We start from the raw sequence: 17152 nt of genomic DNA on the forward strand, positions 1-17152 counted from the left end.
CTAAATTGCCATTTTTATTTTGATTTCTGTTTTGGATTTGTTTTGTGTATTTGTCAGCTTGCTTGTCGAGGAAGTTTGGTGTTTGAAAACTTGAGAGTCGTGGAAATTAGTTTTGAAGAAGAAAAAAACAGAGGGAATTTTTTTTTATTAATTTGGAACTTTGTGTGTAATGAAATAGGATGAGAAGGTATCTGGGATTACAGTGGAATTGTATATTTAAAAAATCTTTTTAGTTTTAAATATTTTTTATGTTTTTTTATTTTTTTAATTTAAAATTTTTTTAATGTATTTTTAAGTAAAAAACACTTTAAAAAGCAATTGTTACTACACTCTCAAATACCTCATTAATCTTTCTTGCATCTTATACTTAAGGGTCTGTTTGAGAATATGGTAGCGATTGCTTTTTAAAGTATTTTTTTATCAGAAATGCATTAAAATAATATATTTTTTATTTTTAAAAAATTATTTTTAATATCAGCACATCAAAATAATCAAAAAAATATAAAAAATTTTGAAAAAAAAATTAATTTTTTTTGTAACATCGGACTTATCTTCAAAGTTATTTTATATATTGTTAAAGAAATAATTCAATCAACAATGAGTGTATTTTAAATAATCATATAGTATAATTTATATTATTTTTTAATATTCTCATTTTTTTGTCTTATAAATTTGTTTGAAAAAATTGAGAAAAAAAACTATAGAAGAAGTAGATAATAGAAAAAGAAAAACTACAGAAGAAGTAGATAGAAAGACTGAATTCTTGTAGAAGAAGTAGATAATAGAAAAAGAAAAACTATAGAAAAAGTAGATAGAGGGACTGAATGCTCCCATAAAAGTTTTGTCATCATCATCGACATGTTTAGAATTTGTTTGAGAACATAGTTGAAATCATGTTTTTAAAAATTTTATAAAATTATTTTGTTAAAAATTATTTTGTTTTATGTTTTAAAATTTTTTTGATGTGCTGATCTTAAAAATAATTTTTTAAAAATAAAAAATATCATTTTAATGTATCTCATAATATATATTTATTAGGAGATTTTATTTAATGGTTTTTGGATTAGTGATGACTCTATAAAGATTATGAACTTAAATTCTTTTGTCTTATGGAATCCCAACTTACCCATTCTAACAACTAAACTCAAATTCCCTAACTTTAAAATCATGAACTCTCATCTTCTGTGTTTATGAATTTGTTTTAAAAAAAATATAAAAAAATATATAAAAAGTAGATAAAGAGATTAATGCTCGCATAAAAGTTTTGTCATCACCAACATGTTTAGTATGATGTGATTAATCTAATATGATCAAATGTGTAATCAATGAAAAAAACAATAATAGTGTAATGGAATAGTTCAATTGGTTGCAAAAGTTTTGATAAAGTAATCGAGGCCTTTACAAAGCTTCATTTTAGTTTATATTATATAGGAGATCTATGTGATGTCGCAAGTTAGATTGATTTTTTTTTTATTCAGAAAATAAATTAGGAGACAATTATACTTTTAAAAAGATGTGAGAAATTCCATAATCGAGTTAAAATTTGATTAATTTGATAATACAATAAAAATATGAGGTAACAACAACAAAAAATTGAAAAACAATATTGCCCTAAGCAAAGCTAGGTTAATAGGTAAAATCTGTGACCTGAACATAAGATATGTTAAGATTACGTGTTTGTCGTGCGTCCTAGATCATGAGATTGGGATAATTTAATAATAATAGAAATTTATGATAAATAAAAATGAAATTGCAAGATTTGAGAAACAAATATAAATCAATATATTTAACAGTGCAACTCAGGTCATTTACCCTGTTATGTTTAATGAATTTATTTATTAATATCAGTTTGTAATAGAAATCGAGAAACAAATAAAATTTATTGAATTAAATAAAATATAAAAAAATTATTATATAAGGTTGCACATATTAAAAATATCATAAAAATAGATATTTCTAATTTTTAACAATAAATTTAATGTATATTAAATATAAAAATAATTATATATGAATCATATCAACTTCATGAAAAAATAAAGACACCCAATATAATTAAAAGTAATAACTATTAAAAAATGAAATAAAAGGGTATTAATTAAAAAGCTAACTTAAGAAATAGTTAAAAAAATCATTAAAAATGTATTAATTGAAAAAAAAAAGATATCAAGACTAGGAAAAGCTCAGCCTCACACCTGGGCCTATTATTGTTTTTTGCAAGAGGTGGATAATTTTGAAGAAAAATGATTGTCAGTACCTTATCCGCTGTGGTGCATAACTTGTTGTTTACCAACCTAGATTTCAAGCGCTATTATGGTGGCTGAAAAATCAGACGTACAGGTTTTTACCTAAAAAACTTATTTTTCAACTCATTTCAACCATAAAAACACATTGTACAAACACCTTTAAACACCAATAAACCTACCAATCAACCTAATGAACCCAAAAAATGGTCCGAACCACAAAATCAAACCGAATTTATTTTTTCATCCTTGACTTAGATCTAGTTTTTTAGGCTACATTGAGACTTAAAACAAGTCCCATAAGACTCCCATCACCTAGTGTAACTTGTTAATACCAATTTTAACTTTTTTGGTGGTCAAAATTATCGCTAGTAGAGGGCCTTCTCTCTTTTTGCTGAAAAAACAACTTGAATCAATCTAGCTTAATGTGTTATACCTACAACCTAGGTTATAAGATCAAATTAATTCATAAAAAGAAAATTAAAAAAAATATGAAGTCCCATTTCTGATAGATCTAATATTGACAGTTGAAATAAAAAATAAAAATAAATAAATCAATGAGACTGGTATATAATCTAACAAATAGAAAATAATTAAAAAATTTACAAAGCATAATTCTATAAAAGAAACTCGTATTAAAGGATGAAAGCAAAAAAATCAAATAGAAAAGGTTTATCAAAACAAACAACTCAAATCAATTTAAATTAACTTGTTGAATTCACGATACAAGTCTTGAGATCAAGATTAATTCATAAAAAGAAATAAAAAGAATTCGAAACTCCACTTTCAACAAATCTATTATTGAAAGTTGAAATAAACTAAATCTATTAGATCAGTATATAACCAAATATTTTTTTAATTCTCAATCATGATCATTACAAATATTCTTAGAATTATTCAATTTGATTATTGTCTACCCTAAAGGATTCATAACATCTATATTTTTCATTTAGACAAACTTTGTTGATATTAAAAAAATCTATTTTATCATATGATCCTAGATATTTTTACATGGGACTTTTTTATTTCTTGCATTAATTTTTTGAAATAATTTTATTTCAACTTTAGCTATCAGAAGTGTTCCAAAAAGAAAATAATGCAAGGGCTACTTATAATATTTATTGGTTCTCTGATCATACATGACACATAACGAAGACGATTTCCCACATTTTATATTAATATTTGAGTATTTGATCATTTTTATCTTAATCATTTAATCAAAAGAACATGAACTTTAAAGTGAAGGCCACTGTATAAACAACTATTCACGTGCGTTATAATAATAATAAAAAAAATTAAAAGAAAGACATAGAACTTTATTTTTCTTATATTAACATAATAAAAACATATTATTTCAATTTCTTTCTAACTATTCACGGGCTAATAATATGCTATTAACAACAAGGTTCTTTTAATCCTTCTTTAGGTATCCAACCATCAACTAAAAAAAAATCCCATCCATCCTCACATTCATTAATTCAAAAAGACTCATACTAATGAGATATTCACTATTTAGAGGTGTTTGAGAATATAATAACAAATATTTTTTAAAGTGTATTTTATTTAGAAATATATTAAAATAATATTTTTTATTTTTTAAAAATTATCTTTAACACTAACACATTAAAATGATATAAAAATATCAAAAAAATATTAATTTGAATCAAAAAAATAAAAAAAATTATCAATTTTTTTTTAAAACGGATTTTTTTTAAAAAAACAAGAAGTTAGAAAAAAATTGTTGTCCTTTAACTTATCAGTATAAGAATAAGCAAAAATAACATTGAAAGGTGTAGCTCAACTGATCAGATCCTAAGTTTGCTTCCTAGAGTTTACCAGTTCAAGTATTACAAACTTTAAGGCCACTGAAAGCTTACATGGTCGGTAATTTCATGATCCGTGAGATTAGTTGAAGTATGCGCAAATTGACCTGAACACCCACGTTAATAATAATAATAAAAAGAATAAGCAAAACGCATATATCGAGACAGAAATTAATATGATACATTTATCATTTCATGATTGATTAAATGCTTGAAATCAATATGAATGTTTTTTACATTCCTTCATGAGGTCTTTTAAAATGACAATTTCTTTATGGAATATAAAATAGAAGACGGGGAATTAATCAGTCTGGAAAGCCCAACAGGCTAGTAAAAACCTGAAGCTTTTCTAGCCAGTCTTGGGCCCTAAACATTCAGAGCACATAAAACGGGCTCAAACTTGGTCGTCCAATCCAAAACCAAGACTAAGCCCAAGCCCTAGCAGTCTACTACAGTTCCCCCCCTCTTTTGCAGTATCTTATATTTTTGCTGCATTCGTGGTTATTGTAATTTTATGTTTTTGGTAATGTAATTTGAAAAATGTTTTTGAAAAAAATTAAATTTTTATTTATTTATTTTAAATTAATATGTTTTTGATATTTTTAGATCATTTTAATGTGTTGATATCAAAAATAATTTTTTTAAAATAAAAAACATTATTTTTATGTATTTTAAAATAAAAAACACTTTGAAAAGCAACCTTTACTATACTCACAAATATTTTTTTAGTTTTTTTTTTGGTTTTTTAATAGCAATAGTTTACTCTCATACTTAGTAATTTGAATACTTGGCACTTCTATAATATTCTAAAAGGAGTTTGAATAATGTTTTTATAATAATATTTTAAGATGATAGATACAACGTGAAAACTCAAAATTCATAATTTCAATTTCTTATATTATTTTTAGATCTTAGACATTGATTTTACAAGAATTAATTTGCATCGTGAAATTGAATATTCAAAAATATAAAATACAAAATACAAAATCATAAGAAATGGAAAAATATTAAGAGAAGAGAGAGGGGATGATAACGGAAAATAAAAATAAAATTTGAACATACAAAATCCAATCATTAAATTGGCCAAATAACACCATTATTGTGAGAGATTAGGAGATTCGAGAGAGTTATATATCACTATTATTGTGAGAGATTAGGGGATTTGAGAGAATTATATATTTGAAATTTTAAATCTAAAAACTATAAAATTGGATCTTTGGTGGTTAAAAGTTAAAACTATGTTTTAAGACTAGATTTGTGTTTAAGATTAAGAGGAGGGTTTACATCTATTTTATTTTTAAAATATAGTTTTTGTACAATATTTATTAAATATATATAGTTGTGTTTAGGGGTCACTTTTACTTTATCATTTTAAATAAAATGTTACCTTTACTTTATATTTTTTCTTATATTTATTTTCTAAATTTATTCCTAAGCTTATTTTCATGTTTTATTTTATGATATATATTTTAAAAGAAAGTTGAAAACTCATAGGGAAACTTGACTTTAACTCCTAAAAATAGAAAATTTGGTGGACTCAAACATGGAAATTATTTTTTTGACTACCAATTAAATGAATTAATAAACTAACAAATTATATAATATTCTAGTAATATAATAGATGTTGAAATAGTGGTCACAGAAGTTTTATTCTTCTTTTCTTTTTTGTTGTCAATACATCGAGCTGGTAGGGAAAGTGTATTATTAAGATTATTAATACACAAAGCTAATTTGAAAATAATTATATTGTCAAGAAGATAATACGATGGACTCTATTCAACGGTTAGTTGAACATTGAAGGTGTAGTTTTAAAACTCGGCTTGGCGAGTCAATTTAGAGTTGAAACCGGGTTGGATTAAAAAAAAATAGAGGAAAGAAAAACCCGGTGTGACGTGGCAGGTTGATTCGGCAAGACCTGATTAAAAATTCAGTTACAACCCGTTAACTTTTAATTTTTTTACTAAAATGATATTTTTTTGATTTAAAAAAATTTAACCCGAATAACCCAATAACTAGATTAAAACTCGAAACCCAAATCTTAGACTAGAAAACTATAATCGGAGGAGCCAATCGTCAGACTAGGAAAATAACAAGACGGGCAATTAAGGAAGCTGTTGATTCTCTTGGACGAGAGGCAGTGTATTAAAACTCTAAACATAATTAATTTGTATAAAGCATTTTAAGTAACTTTATTTTTTGGCATTATCTTAATTAACGCATAGAATACACTTTTTCCTTTTTTCCCCCCTGAAGATTCATCGTTGCTTTTGCAATTAATGATTGTGGAGGCAACTGAAATCTTTAATTTCATAAGCAATTAGTCCTTATTAAAACAATATGAAACTTCCTTAGCAAACGAATTAATGTTTGGATTTTCCCGATTCACATTTAAACTACTGGATTTAATATTTTTACAGATTACGCAAACGAATGATGTTTATTAGATGAATAATGCACCAACAATGGAAGGACATATCTTCCTATTAAGTCATGTTATGAAACAGAATATTTTTTTTTCTTACCTCTTAATAAGAAGATATTTCATTTTAATAACTATAATTAATATTCATTTGTTTTAAAGTTGATTATGTTGCTAAATAAGATGTATTGGTTGATTCATGGTGAGCTAAAGAAGGCAAGTAATTGTTTTAGGTTACCCCAAGACTATGATCCATGAAAATCTTATGGATTGATAATATAAAATCAAACCCCATTAATTATGTTTCCTATTCGGTGTTTAATTGATGGCTATATGTATAAATATGAAGTCAAGCAATCATACACAATCAAACTTTAGCATTTTTCTTCAATATCTCTTTCTCTAAATCATGGCTAGTTTCAAGAACTCCTTTGCTTGTTTAGTGTTAATGGCATTTCTAGGAGTGGCTAGGAGTGACCAAATTAGCTTTGGTGAAAAAATAGACAGTTCATGGCATGATGCACATGCAACTTTTTATGGGGACATAAAAGGAGGACAGACAATGAGTACGTGTGTGTGTGTGTATTTCTTTCATATCAAGTATTATTTATTCATTTTATGTGGTTTTCTGCTGGTGAAAACAACAGATATGTATATTGATTTCCTAATGTGTTGATTATATATTGGCAGTGGGAGCTTGTGGCTATGGCGATCTCTTCAAACAAGGGTATGGACTTCAAACAGCAGCCTTAAGCACATCACTCTTCAACAATGGACAAACCTGTGGTGCTTGCTTTGAACTCAAGTGTGTGAATGATCCACAATGGTGCAAAAACCATGCTGGCACCATCAAAATCACAGCAACCAATTTATGCCCTCCCAATTACGGAGCTCCCAATGCTTGGTGCAACCCACCACAACAACATTTTGATCTATCGATGCCCATGTTTCTAACGATCGCAGAATATAGAGCAGGGATTGTCCCTGTTAAGTATCGCAGAATCTTGTGTTCCAAGGAAGGAGGGGTTAAGTTTGACATTCATGGCAATCCCTATTGGATGCTTGTGTTAGTGCGCAATGTTGCAGGGGCTGGTGAAGTTATTAATGTCAGGATTAAGGGCTCACAAACTCGTTGGATACAGATGTCAAGAAACTGGGGACAAAACTGGCAGACCGGGACTGATCTCGTTGGACAAAGCTTGTCATTCCTAGTTACTACAAGTGACTACAAGAGATTATACTTTAATGATGTTGCCGGTGCTGACTGGAGTTTTGGACAAGCTTACGATGGGAAAATAAACTTTTAGAGGATAGGTTCTTGATGTTTTATTGAATGCTTCGTTTTGCATATATAGGCTATTAGCATAACTTCTACGTCTGCAGATGATTGCGCGCGCCTTCGTGCCAGCTTGGGATATGAACAATGTTAGAGTTAGAATTAACGTTTTGGGAACCAATATATTGTTAATTTGATGCCATTATATGCGTTGCAACATTCCCAAGCAATAATATTATCTTTCTTAAAACAAAATCCTCACTTGACTAAATGATTGCTTCATGTGATTGTAATGCAAAAGCTAAAACTGAAGCCTGGAATCCGATGATACCAGACTTGAGGCTCTACAGACAAGTTTTTTGCAACTTTACGGCCTGCAGGTTGCTGAGGTTAGGAGATTTATCATGTAAATGAACCTGTGGTGGTTCTCTCAACAGATTTGCTATCCAGCATCAGAACTTAGCAAAGTTTCTCAAAATATATCATACAATTGTTATCCAATCATTGACCCTTTGCTGCTCTAAAACTCAAAAACAAAACCCTCATAGCAATGCATAACCCCACATCTTTTTGTAAAAAAAACAATAATCACATGGATCCCCCATAAAATGCTATTGAACAACCACTAAAATTACAAAAACCCAATTCAAAAGATAAGATAGAGATTAAAAAAACCCAAAAATCATAAGCCCATTAATAAATCAATCACATATCCCATCAAATATTTGTTACATTCACAAGAACATAAATACAGAGAGAAAAACCTGGATTGTGAAGATTGCAAAATTGAGATGGAAAAAGGAAAGGAGAGAGAGATGAGGAAAAAAAATGCCTAGTAATTTTGTAAATAAGTAAAAACATGCTTGATTTAAGCTTGTTCAAGCCTTATAATCATGGAGTTTCAGCCGTGCCATAAAAAAAGTTTCTAGTCCAAACCTTGCACCAATGAATTTCAAGCTCTATAACCAGGAAATTCAAGCTATATGGCTAGGTAGTCCAAACTCTGCAATCAATAAGGAAGTTCAAGCTCTGTCATCCAGAAACTTTAACTCTGCAATTATAAATTTTAAACCCTTACAACTATAATTAGAAAGTTCAAGCCTTATTATCAAGAAGTTTTAGCCTTGTAATTAGGAATCTCAAATCTTGTCACAAGGAAGTCTTACCTTTACAATCAGGAAGTTCAAGCATGGTCATTAGAAAGTTTCGACCTTGTTATTAGAAAGTTTCAAGTTCAAACCCTGCAATCAGGAAGTTCATCCCTTGCAATCATGAAATTCTAGCACTGCAATTAGGAATTACAACCCCTTTCACCTATAATCAGGAAGTTCAAGCCATGTTATCAAGAAATTCCAGTCCTACAATTAGAAATTTCAACCTCTTACAATTGCACGCGGGAAGTTCAAGCTCTGTCATCATGAAGTGTTAGCTTTGTAATCAGGAATCTTAAGCCTTGTCAGCAGGAAGTCCAAGCCCTGCAATCAAGAAGTCCAAGCAATGTCATTAGGAAGCTTTAGCCTTGCCATTAGGAAGTTTTAAGTTCAAGCCTTAAGTTTCAACCTTATACCATCAAGAAATTTCAAGTTCAAACCATGCAGTCAGGAAGTTCATCCCCTTCCATTAGGAAGTTTGAGCCCTGTAATTAGAAAAATTAAGTCTTACCATAAAAAAATCCAAGATCTATAATAAAGAAGTCCAGGCCATGCAATAAGGAATTTCAAGCCATATCACCACGAAGTCCAAACCTTGTAATCAGGAAGTTCAAACCTTTCCATTAAGACATTTCAAGCCTTTATGTCAAGACGTTTCAAACCCTTCCATGAGGATGTTTCTAGCTCTTCCATCAAGAATTTTAGGTCCTATAATCAAAAATTTTTGGTCATATCTAAACTCTACAATCAAGGTAACATTTTATTTCTATATTAAGGTTGATTACTTTTTGATTTGATCCATTTTATTACCTCTCGATTTGATTTATTTAGATTTCATGTTGAGATTGATCACCTTTTGATTTGATCCATTTGAGTTTTCTATTAAGGCTGGTTGCCTCTCGAGTTAATCCATTTAAGTTTTTTTATTATTTAATCTGATGTTAAGGTTAGTCACCTCTCAATTTAATCCATTTAAGTTTCCTATTAATGTTGGTCACTCTTGAGTTGACTCATTTAATTTTCTTGTTGAAGTTGTTGCCTCTTGATTTAACCCAACTAGATTTTATATTGAGGTTGGTCACTTTTTGAGTTGGCCTATATAATTTTCTTGTCATTTAATTTTTTAGTCAAGGTTGGTAACCTCTCAAATTGAGTTGGCATATTTAAGTATTTTTCAATTGATTCTTTTTTTTTAGTATTTTTTAGTTGTTATTTATAAACGTATTATACAAAGTCAAAGAAAAATAAATTTTTCAATGTCTTTATACCATTTGTATTGCAAAGAAAAGACAATTGACATCTTATTCTTGACCCCTTGTTTTTCAATATATTTTAAAAATATAAAAATCTCCTAAAAAAAGGTTTTTTAATGCCATTTCATGCTTTTTGACATTATATAAGCTCTAAAAAAGTATATGATGAAAAAATAAAAAAAAAAGAAAATAAAAAAGATAGGGGTGTGAAATGATGAAAAAAAATAAGGAAAAGGAGACCAAGATGATGGATGATAAAATGTTATAAGGTAGGATCATACATATGAGAAAAAAATAAATAAATAAGAGAATAAAAAAAGATTTAAAAAAATTGTAAAGAGATCCTGATTTAAGAAGAAAATACTATGAAGATCTAATATTGTGTTTTTTTTCCTGTTGTGATAGGAATAGTATAATATCAATAAAGGAGAAAAAAAGAAAAGCCTAACAGAAAAAAAACACACATAAAAAAACGATAAAGAAAAAAGAAATAATGCGATTAACAAAAAAAAAAAAACCTAGCCATTATCTTTTTCATGTTTTTCACCCTTTCCCACTACTACTGTAATAGACTTCAATCGCTCACCATAGCCTCGACCATAGCTACCACCAAACAAGAAGACATTGTTGGTTACCACCATAACAACCCTCACATTTTCTCCATATCAACAACAACAACAACCTTTTCACCAGTATACCCAACATAATAACAACTACCAATATCTTATCTCTCCTCTTTAATCCAAATCAGTAACAATCCATACCATTATATCCAATCAAAACCACCTCTATCATTCCATCCAACACTATATTCTTAAGCTTCCATAGTCCTAAGCTTACAACTGAACCAATAGCCGTGTGACAGCCTAAAAATTGCTTTATGATAAACTAAACTAGACAAAATAACATTTTTGTTCTCTCCAATTAGTCATCGTAGTCTTTTCTAATAACCACTTGAAAACCACACCACCATCATTAGATTGACAGCTCAAAAAAACAATATCACCCATCATTTTCGATTAATAAATCCATTAACATCACCCGATACAACTTTTATAAATTGACACTTTTCCTCCATAAATCCCTCAAAACTCACAACAATAAGCCATAAATAACAATCATTACCACACCCAAAGATCTAACTTCTAAACCAATTTGTTTTTTTTTCTTTTCTTGCAGGATTTAAAGAGGCACGTGCAACACATGCACCCTGTCTATTGAACACCTCCATGCATTTGTCACTTCTAGCACGTGAGGTGCACACACCAACACCATCCTCGCTAATTTCCAGTAGTTTAAGGCCGCATATCTCTCAAAGATCAATTTTGAATCGGAATAAATTTCTTTTCATATTTTACAAGTATTAACATGACATTAATTATTGTGAATTGTGATATTTGAATTATATGGATATTACGTGTATGGGTTTTGTGTATATGAAATTAATTCATTATGTTATGTGATAATTGTTCTTGTTATTCATAAAGTCAACATAGGATAAATGAACCATTATTAGGTGTTGTTTAAAAATGTTGACACGTGGATGAAAATTTGTTAGGTGTGTGATTTGATTTTATCAGTCAAAATAATTTTTTAAAAATATCATATATTTATTTTTGTTTTTCATGATTTTATCGTGTAATAATTGTTTTTGTTATTCATAAAGCCATTTTAGGATAATGACACACTTGAACGTTGTTCAAGGATGTTGAAAAGAGGGCAATATAATCTTTTAATATACAATTCTTTGTTATTCAAAAATAGAAAAATTAAAATATATTTCGTTCTTTATGTTATTTTTTACACATTTTTTAGGAGTTGGAATATCTTTCCTTGATGTGCTGTAAAACTTGGGATGGATCAACGCGATTCTATAAAGGCCCATTGATCGAGGGGTGATTTTTAGATCTATTTTAGAACTTAAGTAAAAAGACAGACTGAAGCCTACTTTATCATTTACTATTTTTTTATATCTAAAGCTCATACTTTAAAAGTGAGGATTAAACCTGTTATCGAACCTGGATCCCAAATTACTATCTTAAGTCTTAGAAATCCTTTACCTACAATAATAAAATCACATATACCAGTTTAAAAAGAATTCTCAACATGTAAGCACGATATGTATATTTTGTCATTAAAAACAAATACGAAGTAACTTAATTTAGGTATGATATTTTAGGGTGATCTCCATTTTTTCTTTAGAATAATTAATTCCTTATCTAAAATCTTTGAAGACCAGTTAGGGTTTCTAGTTGCCGTAAAACTTGATGATGACTTCTACTTTCTATATATATATATATATATATATATATATATATATATATATATATATATATATATATATCGAGATATCCACTAAGACATTATTTAATTACCTCAAGTTTATGGATCTATCATCTTTTGCAACAAACTAAAATCACATTCAATGTATATTTAATTAATATATTTTATGAATATTAAATCAAGCAAAACATCTATAAAAAGAACATACAATATGACAAATAATAAAATTAAACATAATTTCTTTTGATCTCAAATATGTAAAGAAATCAAAATAATGGATGAAATGCATAAAATATTGTATGAGTACACCATTTACATTCTAAATTGCTCCTAAATGTTTTTGCTGTAGGTGTTAGAAAAACTTAACTTACAAATGAGTCCAGTATTAAGAGATCATCACAGTATCTTTACCCTATATATATATAAGGCTCATGGTAATAGTTTTTTAATGACTTTTTTTGCCAATTGTCTCACTCATTAAAAAACTATTGAAGGTTTGAAAAATATTAAATTATTTTTCTTGGCACCCAACACAATATCAAAGATTCAATCTTATGATACGGAGATTATATAAGTTTTCAAGATGCATTATCACGGGGATTTTATTAAAATATTTTGAAGGGTTATGAAATTGGGATGTCAAATTTAAAAAAAATGTTTAAGGTACAATGAATCTTGAAATCTCGGCCTAAACAACAAATTTTCAAGCAAGTGTGATTACAAATTGTTTACATTGTAAAGTTATATGAATAATGTGGCTTTAAAGAATTTGAATTAACACTTAGATGATGGGTGTTCAACAATTGCATGGTCTAATTAAAGAGTTAAAGCGTCATGATACAATGAATGTTAAGTACCATTTAAATTGCCTAGCAGAAATTAAGGCAACTTTGAAGTTGTTGAGTGACGTGCAAATTATTGAAAATCTCGTGGAAAATAACAAAAACAATAAAATTAAAAATAAAAGTTTGTATTCGAGTCTGTTCGATGTACTTAAAACAACAATCACATTGTGGGAAGGTCTGTAGTCTCTAACATGAAAATGTTTTTCTCACCATTATTTATTGTGACTTCATTGAAAATTCCAAAAGCGAAGGTATAGAATTTGACTAAATGATTGGCTCATGTGATTGTAATGTAAAAGCTAAAACTAAAGCCAGAAATCCGATGATACCAGATTCAAGGCTCTGCAGACAAGTTTTTCTGTAACTTTACCGCCTGCAGGTTGCTGAGGTCAGGAAATTTATCATGCAAGTGAATTTATGGTGGTTCTCTCAACAGGTTGGAGGTTGACTAATAGCACTACCAATGGGGCATGGTCCTGGGTACTCACCTCCATAAACAAGATAGATTTGTCAATGGGACATAATGTGGAGGACTGAAGAATTTGCCAACTGAAAATGCACAAGCTGCTCTGCCGTTCTCTTTCAACTTATGCTGAAAAAAGTGGTATAAATGGCTTCTAGAATAGGTAAAACAAAAGATACGGCTACATCACATACAAAAACATAGAGCAAATGCTTCATTTACGCATCTCAACACAGAAAAGGGGGAAAGCTATAAATAAAACTCAAGGTCAAGGATAACAACACCATATTATCCATAGATTATTTAATGTTTTATACCGAGTTGAGATACATAAAAGAAACGGTGCAGGCGATCCCATTCCAAGCCGGTGAATAGATATAGCCACAGAAATTTAGAAATTCATCACAAAGATTTCATATTTATTGAAACAAGTCAGACAACCAATGTAAAGTATGTACAAATTTAAACATTAAATGAAATGCTATAAATCCGACCGTACTACTACTATAGGAACTTGGATATCAAACATTCTCGATGAGCTCATCAGTTCTTCTCTTTGCTCAGCTGATGGATTTCACTTCCAGTCAAGTATGTCAAGCAGCCACAAAACCTCATCCCTGGATTTTGCAGCATCACAAAAATCTATTTCAATCCCAAAGACATCAATAACACTGTCATTTTTATCATCCACGAATAGCAAAGAAATCCAAGCCCGGATTCCTGGTACAAAAGGATGTGCTGGTGAGAAACCAAGATAATCAAACGCCATGGCCCTATAGGCTGTCCGATCAATATAATCAAAGACAGATTTATTGATTATGCAAGCAACCTTATTGTTATCCTTCCGCCCCACAAGCACTGAAACGCTTACAGTCTCGCCTAAGGGGGCTTTGAACCTTGGTTCAACAGGGTACAATCATCTTATAATCGGGGCCTTCAAGATGAAATCCAAGCCTATCACAAATTCCAGGAGGTGGGCATTTGATTCCAGTTTGCAAAACAGGGCCTGAGACCACCTCAGAGAAGATCAATTTATCTCCGGTCCAGATGTCGATGAAGAATTCCAAATTGTCAAAGGAAAGTCTTGGAGGAAGCAGGGTTTGTTGACGCCGGTGCTTATAAAAGGTCTGGTATAGCTTGTAGTATGTGACAGTTGGAGGGTTTGGCCTCTTGCAAGTGGAAGGCCATCTCTTGGCACAAAGACATTTCCATAAGTAATCATCTTGCGCTATATCTCTCCACTGTTTACACACTGCCACGCATGAAGCCAGATCTGCACCCTCCAGTAAAGGGAAAACAGCCTTCAGAATTTCTACATATGACATTTTCAGCAGGGAAGGCACAATTCAAAGAAGATATGCTTCAGCACTCAATTGGAGCATTTCAATGCCTGGAAGATTTATCTGAGAAAAAATCACACAGAAACAATCACATTGTTGCATATACCATAGAACACCAAAATTGCAGCACAAATAATACACAAAAAAAAAACTTATCTCAAACTCAAATTCCATATCCAAAAACAAACACTTTACACCACTAATTTAGGTTCTCCCCACTCTCAACTCCTCAATCACTAGAAATAACAACTAGTCCATTTGATACAGTCATAATACTCATAACCAACATCGGAACTTAGCATAGTTTCTCAAAATACATCATACAAAGAATTTCTATCCAATCATTGACCCTTTGCTGCTCTAAAACTCAAAAACAAAACCCAATTCAGATATAACAAATACTCTATAAATTGACCCCAAAAATGTGTAATTTACCCTCATGGCTATGCATAACCCCACTATTTTCTGCACCTAAAAACAACAAAATCAAATGAATCCCTCAAAAAATGCTATTAAACAACAACCAAAATTACAAAAACCCAATTAAAAAGATCAAGACATGGATTCCAAAAACCCAAAAATCATAAACCCATTAATGAATCAGTAGCATATCCCATCAAATTTATTACATTCACAAGAACATAAATAAAGAGAGAAAAACCTGGATTGTGAAGATTGCAAAATTGAGATCGAAAATGAAAGGAGAGAGAAAGGAAGGAGAGAGAGAGAGAGAGAGATGAGAAAAGAAAACGGGTACTTAGTAATTTTGTCAATTGATAAAAACACGCTTGATTTGAGCTTGTGGAGTTTTCAAATGAGAGGCCTTGGCTTTGGGTCCAAAACACGGAGAGATGAATGATGATAAATCTGTGGAGTGATATAACTTTGATGAGGGAGTACGTAATTAATTAATTAAATCCAGGATGAAATAAAAATATAATTAAATCAAGGATATATTGTCCTTAAAGTTTTGTTAAATAAAGGATATGTGTATCTCAACAATGCCTTTCTCTTATTCATGTATATTTTTTTTTACAAAACATATTTTTTTAATCAAAATTATTGTTTTTTAAATAAAACTTATTATAATCTGAAATGTAAGTTTTATTTAATAAAAAACAATGAATTGATAATTTTGATTTGAATGTGAAATTTTTTAAAAATTATATAAAATACTTAAAATAAAAATAAAAATATTTTATTTGAATTGAATATTCTTGAGTACAATTTTGAAAAATTATGTATATAAGTTGATATATAATGACTCTGAAATTAATAGTTAATATTACTATAAAAAATGTTAATAGTATGTGAAAACAATGGCATTATTGAATAATTATTTAAATATTATTTTAATAAATTTATCTAAAGAATATTTATTATAAAATGTAAAAACAATCAAATAAAAAAAAATTGAAGACCATTATAAAAAAAAACCTAGGAGTGCATAGCTCGAAAGAATAGGCTCACGGCCCTAGCCCACAATTCAAAACTCAAGTACACCTTTGCTTGACTGAAAAGCTAAACCTGTATGTTTGGGTTTTTTTTTTTTAAAATAACATGTTATTAACCTTTGTTTTTTAAAATTAAAGAGATAATGTGTTGTCATTCTTGACAGATGATGTGTTGTTTATTTATAATATTTTCTAGTTATTAGAGATGACTCTAATGAATAAAAAATCAGACTTATAGTTTCTGTACCTAAAAAACTTAAATCTCAACTCTTTTTTAATCCAAAAACATGAAAGAAACATCATATATAACTCCAAAAACTCATTTATAATATTAAAATACATTATAATTATCTAAAAAATAAATAAAAAATGTTTTTGAGCTCCAATATACTTTCTTTAACATCATTAAAGGTAGAAATCAACTCATTGAGTTTCTCTCTTAAATAAAAATTTATAGACATCTAAATAATTGTTTTTAATGACTAGGATTAGGATTTTGGCATCTCGGAAACTTTTTTTTTTTTCTTTCTTCGACAACTTTCTTTCTCATTTCTCAATATCAAGAAGCTAAAATGTAATAAAAATCAAGTTATGTATCAAAATAT

General features: G+C 29.2%; 1 protein-coding gene and 1 pseudogene across 1 annotated transcript; one reads left to right on the top strand and one right to left on the bottom strand.

Moving 5' to 3' along the window:
• The first annotated feature begins 6930 nt into the window (after positions 1 to 6930).
• LOC133670487 (expansin-A23-like) lies at positions 6931 to 7789 on the top strand. The gene is made up of 2 exons (XM_062090989.1): positions 6931 to 7048; positions 7173 to 7789. Exons 1-2 carry the CDS (start codon positions 6931 to 6933, stop codon positions 7787 to 7789), a joined length of 735 nt encoding a protein of 244 aa, XP_061946973.1.
• Positions 7790 to 14143: 6354 nt separating this feature from the next.
• LOC133670961 (F-box protein At5g39250-like) lies at positions 14144 to 15954 on the bottom strand (annotated as a pseudogene).
• Between the last annotated feature and the right edge of the window lie 1198 nt (positions 15955 to 17152).

This window comes from Populus nigra, chromosome 13, assembly GCF_951802175.1.
Source record: "Populus nigra chromosome 13, ddPopNigr1.1, whole genome shotgun sequence".
NCBI classification, from domain to species: Eukaryota; Viridiplantae; Streptophyta; class Magnoliopsida; order Malpighiales; family Salicaceae; genus Populus; species Populus nigra.